This window comes from Lissotriton vulgaris, chromosome 7 (genome assembly GCF_964263255.1).
Source record: "Lissotriton vulgaris chromosome 7, aLisVul1.2, whole genome shotgun sequence".
Taxonomy (NCBI): domain Eukaryota; kingdom Metazoa; phylum Chordata; class Amphibia; order Caudata; family Salamandridae; genus Lissotriton; species Lissotriton vulgaris.
In genome coordinates this window covers 477,523,209-477,534,287 of record NC_141695.1, presented here as the reverse complement: position 1 = coordinate 477,534,287, position 11,079 = coordinate 477,523,209, and the positions used below count along the sequence as shown (strand labels likewise).

The 11,079-nt window shown below is 45.3% G+C and overlaps 1 protein-coding gene across 1 annotated transcript in view; it reads left to right on the top strand.

Moving 5' to 3' along the window:
• Positions 1 to 909: 909 nt before the first annotated feature.
• LOC147701910 (cytosolic phospholipase A2 gamma-like) overlaps positions 910 to 11,079 on the top strand; it is a 749,579-nt gene continuing 739,409 nt past the window's right edge. The window contains exon 1 of the mRNA XM_086928722.1: positions 910 to 1,008. Within this exon, the coding sequence (XP_086784848.1) occupies positions 946 to 1,008 (63 nt within the window). The 5' untranslated portion in view covers positions 910 to 945. The remainder of the gene's footprint in view (positions 1,009 to 11,079) is intronic.

Here is an 11,079-nt window from a genome sequence, read left to right as displayed (position 1 = left end):
GCAGGCAGAGCCTGCCTGCTGATGAGTTTGCCTGCTATTGAGGTAGGAGCTGCCGGGTGGTCCCAAAGGGAGGCTGACAGCAAAGAGAGATGGCACTGACCTGCTTCCATCCAATAAAAACTTGTACTTCAGCACTTGCCTGGTAAAATCCTCACTATACCTCTACAAAAGAAGACATTTTTGTCTTCTTGAAGCTTCAGTTCAATCCATAAATTAGAGTGAATGTTGGCTTCCAAGCTTCTTTGAGGCAGCAAGCACCCTGGCAGGAAGGCTTGTCTGTGATTTAGCTGTCGGTCTTTCCCTCGGTTTCACAGACCAGGATAATCCCTGTCTTCCATTTCAGCTGAGACATTTCAACTACCACAATTAGCAGTTGCAGGATGGTTGTCTTTTTAATAAAAAAGTATGGTAACTGTTTTTGTTACATAAAAGAATGATGGGCATGTTGTTGCCCACATGTCCTGCCTAATTTGACCTCTGACGTTGATCTCTATTTTATTCAGTTTGTACACAGACTAGGATTGTGTATTCTGACAGTGGGGTAACAAAGGCCCCCACTGTCACTTCAGTGCAGAGGGGCCCCCTCAGCAGAGTACCCTGACCTTAGAGCTCCAGACTGAGTCTGGAAGGGGCTCCCTTCATATAGTCTGCATGGGGGACTTCAAGCTTTGTTCCTCTAGCGCATAGTGGGACAGTGTCACTGTCCTGTTTTATCCAAGACTGACTAGCATCACTGAAATACAAATCACCCTTCAACAAAACGAACCTTGCTGATTTGTTCAGTGATTCACTTTGAACACTGTTAGTATTCTTTTGTGGGATGTACCTGTTTTTGTTTCTTTTCCAGGCAGTTAGGCTTGTTCTTCAAAAGCTGCTGATTTATAAATTCCCAGCTGAACAGGCTGGAGAGGAATTCATAGGAGGAAGATTCACAGTCAGGTCGAAATGCATTGGCTCACAAGTGGTTTTCTTCTTTTTGTTGCATTCTTTTGGCTGCAGACTGATCAGGTAAAATATTTTATCCAAAGTCTTTATTTCAGCATGTGGATGTAGCTTACAATGTGCCACTATACCTTTATGCTTTCTAATAAATATTACAAATGTAGATATTATTTTCATAGCTCATTTTAATATTAGTATATCCTGGTGTAGCTTGCCAGATATCCAAACCAGTAATTGATGTGATGTTTACCAGCCTGGATGATGGTTTGAAATTCATCGCATCTGAGAAAGTCTGACTCGCTGTGCAGAAATGTATCTGGTGACTTTTTGAAAAGTAACATGCCAATTGTGGTACTCACCTCACCAAAATCTGCATGTTCTGATAAATACCATGCATGTTTCTTATTATAAAAATCAATGTTTGACCTGCTGATATTTATATATAAAAAAAGAAATATGATATGTGTGGTAAGAGTACTTAATTGTGTGGTATGATGGAGTAAAGAAGAAGGTTGTGGCTTTTACATGCTTGGCTTTCACCTTTTTTGAAAAAATATACCTATACATGGCTTCCCAAATCTGCACTGTTTCTACATTGTAGTGTTGTGGTGGATTCCGTAGCTGCTTTTCCATTGTGCGCTGGATTTCCTGTTCTATTGGTGCATATGTGAGTTGCGCAGTATAGACTCAATCGAGTAAGTAGAGTAGATGTGAGCTCAGTCCATCAGCAATCTGATCGTTCCTACTTCAGTCTTCCAAACAGTGGGGGAACAGGACTGTTGCCAGTGCCTAATTTGCAAATAAATGAGTGCCTGTGCCCAAAATCCTCCACAGAAGCCCGAGGTTGGTGCAATTAAATGTCAGTACGAAAGCGGTGGAGTTTGAATTCACCTCAGGCTTCTTTCATCTAGCCTCAGAAATTCCTTTCCTCTTTCGTTCACTCATGTAAGTTTATATTCTTCATATGTAATGTCTTCTCTGTCTTTCTTTTCCTCCGTCTTTCCACTTTCTGTGTTTTTCTTTCTTGCTATCTGTAAATATCTGATGGGGTAAAATAAGTTCCCAAACATAAGTGCTGCTGGCCCCCACTGGCAAGCACCGACTCAAATGAAGCACTGACTGTACTGTTATGGCTGCACAAGGACGCACACTACAAAACGAACAATTACAAGAATCTTACACTGTCACTTTTGTTGCCAGTGAAAACCAGCAACATCTTTCTACCAATCGTTTGACTTGCTACATTTTTCTGAGTTGAGTATCGTCCTTTAGTTAATTCGGCCTGCTATTTACGTTTTCAAGGTCAATTGACTGTGCCTGACAGTTTTTCCGGTCTACATAGCCTTTCTGTTAGATTGTAATGCCCTGGCCTGAAGTCATTGGGGCATATTTACTAGAAACTGGCGGAGTGCGTTGTTACGCCAAAATTGGTAATGCTGCACTCCATCAGTTTCAAAATGCAAGGATGCACCATATTCATAAAAATGCGGCGCATCCCTGCATTTCCCCTAGCAATGGCACTATATCAGCTTCCTAGCACCAGTGCAGGCTCCATTACCCCATGCTGAAAGGTACCTTTGCTGCAGGGGTGATTGTTTATGTGCAGGAAGGGAAACATTCCTGCACATAAGCAATCTTTATAAGCGATTTGCTGTTTCTGTGTGTGCTACAGAATACAGCACACATGGAAAGAGCAAGTATTCCATGGTGATATTTTTTGCGCTGCCCCACACATTGTAAATATAGGGCAGTGTAAAAAAAAGCAATGGGTGTTTCAGCAGAATGCTCACAGCAACAACCATTGCACGCCCCTTTAACGCTAAGTGCTGCATGAATAAGCATTATTTACAAGGCGGCTTTAAACCACATTAGGTGGATTAATGCTGCCTTGCAAATAAGGCAAAGGATGTAATCCCACCAGAACATCGGAAAAAGTGACATTCTGGTGGCGTTAACTCCTTGTGCATATGCCCCCATATCAAAACTCTTGTTGAATGTTGTTTCTCCGGGCTTCTCTGGCAGAAGGCCATTAGGGTTTGAGTACAGTGAATAACCTGTCAAGCAAATATGTCTGTGAAAGGCCAGTATCCCTGGACAAAGTTTACTAACATCCTCGGATATAGTCAGTATTATGTCAGGTTTACCTTTCACGCTTTTGCTTAAGTTGCAGAGGAGGTCCCAAAATCCTAGTAGTGTAAATACTGTACTACTATTCAACTTCCAGTCTGATGTGAATCATGCTTATGAGTGTGCACAGATGGCATGGATGTGGTGTAATATTTTTATAGATGTCAACTGAAAGCTTGGTGCTGTGTGGTCTACAAGTGCTAAGTACTGTTGTATGTGGTTCTTGTTGTAAAAGGGGTTTCTGCATAGTGTTTGGGCTAGGGGTTTGATTGGCTACTATAGGGTTTCCTATTGGACTTGGGGAAGAGGGCTTTGGCTTTGAATGCTGCTAGGCCTGTGATTGGTTAAAAAGGTCGGTCTCCCATTGACTCTAGGGTTTAGGGTTAGGATTCTAATTGGTTAGGGTTCCATTGGCCGATAGGGCAATTTTAAGCATAGGGCTCAGGGCGTCTCAGTCCATGCTTCAAGGCTAAGGGCTTAGAAGACAAAGGCAGTTGCCTGTTTGGGCTGGGTGCAGATGACAAGGGCCCTTGCCTGTTTGGGCTGTGTGGAGAGGACTAAGGCAGCTGCATTTTTGGGTCGGGACCAGGGCCAGAGATGCTCCTAATTTCCACTTGCAAGCTACCACCTTAAGCCCTTTAGTTGGAAAATGGGTTATTAGTAGTGCCAAATGTACATCTGTCACTGGAAATAAGGCAACTAACACAGTCTAGAGCTCACAATAGGTCTTAGAAAATTATTCCCATGCTCAGTCCTTGATAGCTTGGCTGCAAGCAGGCAGGCTTAACTTGAAAGACAGGTATATCAAGCACTTAAAAGCACCAATTCAGTAAATAGTTAAGACACAACACACAATAAAATGCCAACACCAATTTATACAATTAGGAAATATTGTTATCTTTGAAATGACCCCAAAATGGAAAGAATCTAATATAGGGAACAGGAGATATGAACTTTCAAAGATTTAGCATTATATAGCACATAGAAACCTATATCGCCTGACCGGACAAAGTTAAAGTTTCACGCCAACCGCGATGGAGCCCAGCACAGCTACCCCTCACGGTAAGTCTCTGTTAAAGTTTTCACCATCTGACTTGGGAACTTTTCTGGAGCTTTTCTTCCCGACGTCCCTCGAAGCTCTCAGCCAGTCCAGATTCTGTGAGGGTTCGCCAGCTTACCTTGCCACGAGCTCCCAGTCCAACATATGGAAGTCAGTCCTCTGGAGCTTTCCAGCTGGATGAACCAGAGATCCAGGCCAGCACGTTGTTGAAGGTGGGCGGCTTGACTCTCGCAGTTGGTCCCGGTCACTCCTCCTATGCACGGACTTAGAAACTTTTACAGAACTTTTGCTTCGGAGATCCCTTAAAGCTCTTCACCAGGCCGGCTTCATGAGGGTTTGCTGGCTTGGGTTTCAGCATACTCCGAGTCAGACTCTGTAAGTCGGACCTCTGGAGCTTTTCAGCAGGACAGACCTGGACGGCTTGCAGTTGAGTCTCACCGGCTTGGCTGGCCAGGTTGAGTTGGTCCACTTATGAAGCTTTTTTCCAAACTTCTTGCATCCTGAAGTTCCCCAACGGGTCCCAATGTGTCCAAAATGTACTCCAAGGGTGTGCAAGCTCCAAGGTGGTCCTTGAAAGTATGGGACTTCAGTGCCTACAATCCACGTGGACATAACCCTTACAAATCCATTGGTAGTGCTCCAGTCTGAGGAGTTTTAGTAGTGATGTTCCAGGTGAACTCTGTTAACCTATAGCTTACAGGGAGTCCACTCTTTAGTCCTTTTGAAGCAAGGTAGGTCCATAGAGCTGTAGTTCTAGATTGTGCATTAGGCACATTCTTCATAGTGCAGGGCTTGATTGGAGCAAATCAAACCTCTCAGCATGGACTCTTCTATTTCCTTGAGTGTCAAGCAGCAGATCTGAGAGATTCTGCACCTCTCAGATTCCTATTACGAGATTTCTGGGTCATGCAGGAGGGCACTTCTGTCCAATGAAGTGCAGGGCAACACCCCAGGGTATAACCACATCCTCCAAAGTGTGGCACTAGATTTTTTATCAGAGAGCACCTTTTTCTCCAAAATTCATCATGGCGGATTTTCCAGGATGAAGACTAGAGCTGGCTAAGCCCTCCATCAGGATATTTAATTTCAATACTGTCCCGCCCCCTTACATCTGCTCATTCCTTCCTTAATCATGCCATCCGGCTAGGTTCAAAGAGCAGTGTAAATGAAACTGTCTTCTCTTGTCTGTCTCCCTCTTCTATTGAAGATTGCTGTTTACACCCCCCACCTTAACCCCACCCCCTGGCTCTGATATTCCTATGTAGTCGAACTCTGCCCTCCCAGAATGGCAGTCTAACCCCAGGGGTTCCTAATCACCTCATGAAAGCAGCCTGGCTCGTTCACATAACTCTGAACAATCAGGAAAGCTTACTGGAAGGCGGAATTTTGGCTTACAGACAAGAACGCCTTATAACTTCTTGTCTGTACATTTTAGGGGAAATTCAAAAATAGCATATCAGTGGATGTCTTAATACCATTATGGGAAGTCCTTTAGTGGTATTTTTATGTTTCATATAGCAGTAATTATTAGATAATAACTTCTAGCCATCTTAACCTATGTGGCTGGGGATCTGCAATGGGGAAAATGAAGTGTGGTTTTAGCATTGCTCTGGCCCTGGTTAGGCAGTGCCCAGGCTCAGTCAGAGTCAGTTACCACAGTACCAGTCAGCAAAAGAGTTGGGGGTGCCCAGGGCACAGAATGACTTTGCAACACCTCCACATCCACCAAACCTCCAAACGCAATATTAGCAAAGACATTCTACTGATGTACCACAAACACATCTCATACATATTTCAATGTGTATTGACCCCCTTTAAAACCTCACAAACCACACCTACACACAACTCAACCACAACTACAACACTATGTCACCTACATTGTCACACAAAACACTCACCTATTCCAGTGATAAAATCTAACACAAACACTCATAACTTTTCCAGCCCCTCTTACACACCACATACACTTCATCAAAACACATCACCACTCCTGTACCATTTAAATACTATTCACTAGCAGTTCTGCATATACAAAACATTCACAGAAAACCACTACGTCAATATTTTCCCCCACTACTCCACAAAAACAAAATATTCATATCTCAATATATTATATTCCTTTTCCTTACACATATATTCTCTTACCATGTAATCATGTATCTATATATTTATTATTTTAGTCCTATTGCATACAAAACAATGACTCTCTCGAAAGCTTTACATTGTCCTACCATCACCCTACACCTCTATCAATGAATCCTCTATCTCCACTATCTCCTGGGCCAAAACCTTTCTTCTACTATGTTCTCCAAAATAATCCTTCCTAGACTGCTTCCTCCTCTACATCTCCTGGCTCACCCCAAATATCAGTTTACTACTATGATCTCCCAAACAACCCTACTAAATTCTCCATCATGTCATCTCTCCTTTGACACATCCCACACCTAATGTTTCTACTGATTCTTTCGCCCTAATACATTTCTACAGGCTCCTACCTCATCCATATCTCCTTAACTTGTCCCAGACCTAAACTGACCACTCTGATCTCTCAATTAACACTTTGGTTTTATTCCTTCTTCCCCTCTTACAACCTTTCATTACTCTAACCAATCCAGTTATTACCTACATGTCCTCCACTCAAATTAACAAGTTCCTCCCTATACTAATATTATACTCATATTTAACTATATTAATCCACCAATAATCCTTTTGGGATGCCTTGTTAGGGGTTGTAACACTACATACGAATGCATATACTATCCAAGTATTAAATGCAAAGCTGGTCTACGGAATGCAGTTCGGACTATAAATCAGTAGGATTTGGACATATCACCACATCAGGTGATTTTGAATTTCTGAAAGTTTGCCTAGGATGGAAAAGTTCAGTCACAAATTAAGAGGCGTTGTGAGCCAGAAAAGGTGGATACGGTCATTGCAAATGGTCAGATTAAGCTTCACCTCTCACAGGCCGTATAGGTTTGGTGCAGGGTTAGCCAATGCCAGGCAAGCCTTTGCATATGACACTTGTGATTGGGAAGTCTTTAACCCCTTCTATGCTCATGACGGAATGGTTCCGTCATGAGCATCAGTGCCCTTGTGCTCATGACGGAACTATTCTGTCATGAGGCCAGCGGCACGAAATCCCTCTGCTGCGGACAGCAGAGGGATTTCTATTTCACCACTGTGACCTTGGGAGCTGGGTAAGAGCTTCGCCAGCTTCGGAGGCCCCCTGGTTTCCTTACCATGAAGATCAGCCCCAATGTCACGCTGTCGTCATTGCACAGAAACCGGAACTGAAATCGGCCTTTAGGCTCATTTCAGTTTCACCATCTATGTGCTCAGGGGGCTTTCTCAGTCCCCTGGGCACGTAGAAAGATGGGAGAGGTATCATTTGAAAGGAGAGAATCTCCCCTTTCCAATAAAACCCCTCCCCAGTGGATCCCTGCTTGGGGATTACTGCAGGAGGGTGATCCCCAAGTAGGGATCCACCCAGTACACACCAGGGAGGGGGGGGCGGCCCCTTGGGCAAGGGCCCACACTCCCCCATAGTGGAAATGGGCTAAATTCAATCTTTCTGCTGCCCCTGGGGAAGATGGGGCAGTAGCCACCAGTCACCCCCACCGGAAGGGCAGAAAGCCCACTACACAACAGGGAATTTTTTCACGCAATTTTGTTAACGGTGGCGCAGCCTGAAATGGGCACGCCAATGCCCCTGCCCACATTACAGCCTTTTTGCAACCCCTGGGTGGTAGCCCCCAATGTGCCCCCGGGGGGGGCAAAAAGTCCACTAGACCCCAGGGATATGCCAATGACCACACCCCTCCCACACAAAAATCCACAGCCTTTCTGCTCCCCTGGGGAGCAGAATGGGGCATTAGCCCCCAGGGGGGGCTAAAAGCCCAGTAGACGCCAGGGATTTTTTTAGCAACTTTTAATTAGGGTGGGGGCATTGGCATACCCATTTTGGGCAGCCCCCACCCTAATTAAAATGTGCCCATAAAACTCCCTGGCGTCTAGTTGACTTTCAGCCCCCCTGGGGGCTGATGGGTGCATTTGCCCCCAATCTGCCCTATTGGGGTGGGGCAAAAAGCACACTAGAGGCCAGGGTTTTTTGGGGGAAAATTTGAATTAGGGTGGGGCTGCCCAAAACAGGCATGACCATGCACCTACCCTCTACCCCGCAAAAATTACAGCCTACCTGCCCCCCCTGGGGGGCAGATGGGGCGGTACCCCTAATCTGCCCCCCAGGGGGGCAAAAAGCCCACTAGACACCAGGGATTTTTTGTGCAGATTTTTGTTAGGGTGGGGGAATTGGCATGCCCGTTTTTGGCAACCACCCCACCCTAATTAAAATTTGCTCAAAAAAATCCCTGCTGTCTAGTGAACTTTCAGCCCCCCTGGGGGGCAGATGGGGGCATTATCCCCCATTCTGCACCCCCGGGGGGGCAAAAAGCCCGCTAGTCACCAGGGATTTTTTGGGGCAAATTTTAATTAGGGTGGGGCTGCCCAAAACGGGCATGCCCATGCCACCACCCCCTCCCCTGCAAACATTACGGCCTTCCTGCCCCACCTGGGGGGGGCAGATGGGCCCGTAGCCCCAATCTGCCCCCCGGGGGGCAAAAAGCTCACTAGACACCAGAGATTTTTTGGGGCAAATTTTTATTTGGGTGGGTGCTGCCCAAAATGGGCATGACAATGCCCCACCCGGAACAATTAAAGCCTTTCTGCCCCCCCCCGGTGGAAGATGGGGGCAGAAAGCCCACTTGACGCCAGGGATTTTTTTTTGCACAATTTTGTTTTGGATGGGGGTTGCCTGAAACGGGCACGCAAATGCCCCACCCCCGCACCAACCCCACAGCGTTTCCCTTAGTGTCCCAAGTAAAATGATACCTCATGTGTTTGGGTGCCAAAAAGCAGAATTGACTAAAAACGTATTTGTCAAAAAATATAGCGCTTAGAATTTTCCGTGCTATACTCAAAATCCCTATATTTTGGGCTCTTCCTAGCCACAGGCCTTTGGCCCACCCACACAAGTGAGGTATCATTTTACTCGGGAGAACCAGGGGAACGCTGGGTGGTAGGACATTTGTGCTGGCATGGTAATATCACACAAAAATGTGTGGAAAATGTGTTTTTTTCAGCTAAATTTGAGGTTTGCATGGCATTCCGGGTAGGAAAATGGGGGATTCACGCAAGCCATACCTCATTGGACTCCCTCGGGTGTCTAGTTTTCATAAATGTTTGGGTTTAGTACTTTCTTAAGATGGACGCCGAGGTCGTGGCTAAAATCTCAGGTACCCTCTAAACCAGGTAGTTTTGCAATAGGTAATTTTGAAGTCTCCACAGTAAAATTTGGGTCATTTCCTGTTGCAGCCACTATGCCTACCCACACAAGTGAGGTGCCATTTTCATTGGGATACTTTGGGAACGCCGGGTTGGAGAAAATTTGTAGATCCACGCAGATTTCAGAACTTTCCCACACCAAAATTTGAGAAAAAAGTTAATTTTTCGGCTACATTTGAGGTTTACTGGGGATTCTGGGTAAGAGAATGATGGGTGACCCAGGCAAACTATACCTCACTAAACTCCCCCGGGTGTCTAGTTTCCAGAAATGTGTAGGTTGTTAGGTTTTCCTAGATGGCTGCCAAGCCCCGGGCCAAAAACTCATGGGAGCCCCCTTGCAAAACCAGGTTGGTTTGTGATAGGTAATTTTGATGTCCCCTCAATAGGTTTTGGGCGCTTGCATGTCGCGGGTCCTTGACCCACCCATGCAAGTGAGGTACCATTTTTATCGGGAGACCTGGGGAAATGCTGAGTGGGAGGAAATTTGTGGATACACGACGATTACAGAACTTTCCCGCAGAGAAATTTAAGAAAAAAGTGGATTTTTTGGCAAAATTTCAGGTTTGAAGGGGATTCTGGGTAGGAGAATGATGGGGGACTCACACAAGCCATACCGCTGGACTCCGGGTGTTTAGTTTCCAGAAATGTGTGGGTTAGGTAGGTTTCCCCGCATGGTTGCCGAGCCCCGGGCCAAAAACTCATAGGACCCCCCATGCAAAACCAGGGTGGTTTGTGATAGATAATTTTGATGTCGCCTCAATAGGTTTTAGGGCCCTTTCCTATCGCAGGTCCTTGATCCACCCATGAAAGTGAGTTACCATTTTTATTGGGAGACCTGGGAGAATGGTTGGTGGGAAAAAATGTGTGGATCCACGCAAATTCTAGAACTTTCCACCACAGAAAGGTGGGGGAAATGTGTTTTTTAGACAATCTTTTAGATTTGCAAGGGATTCTGGACAACAGAACTTGGTGCGAGGCAGCTATGTTACCCCATCCTGGATTCCCCTGGGTGTCTAGTTTTAAAAAATGTATAGGTTTGCTAGGTTTCCCTAGGTGCCGGCAGACCTATGGTTTAAAAACTACAGCAAGGCACTTTGCCAAAAAAAGGGTCATTTTTCACTGCGAAATTGAGGTGTGTCCACGTTGCATTTTGCGCTGTTTCCTGTTGCGGGCACTAGGGTGACCCACACAAGTGAGGAACCATTTTTCTCAGAAGACTTTGGGGAATGCGGTGTGGGTAGAAATTTGTGGATCCACACAGATTCCAGAACTTTCCAGCACAGAAATGTGGGGAAAATGTGTTTTTTTGACAATTTTTTAAGTTTTGCATGGGATTCTGGATAACAGAACCTGGTGGAAGGCAATCAAGTCACCCCATCCTGGATTCCCCATGGTACTTAGTTTTAAAAAATGTATAGGTTTGCTAGGTTTCCCTAGGTGCCGGCAGAGCTATGGTTCAAAAACTACAGCTAGGCACTTTTCCAAAAAAAGGTTATTTTTCACTGCGAAATTGAGATGTGTCCATGTTGCCTTTTGTGCCGCTTCCTGTCGCAGGCACTAGGCCGACCCACACAAGTGAGGTACTATTTTACTTGGAAGACTTCTGG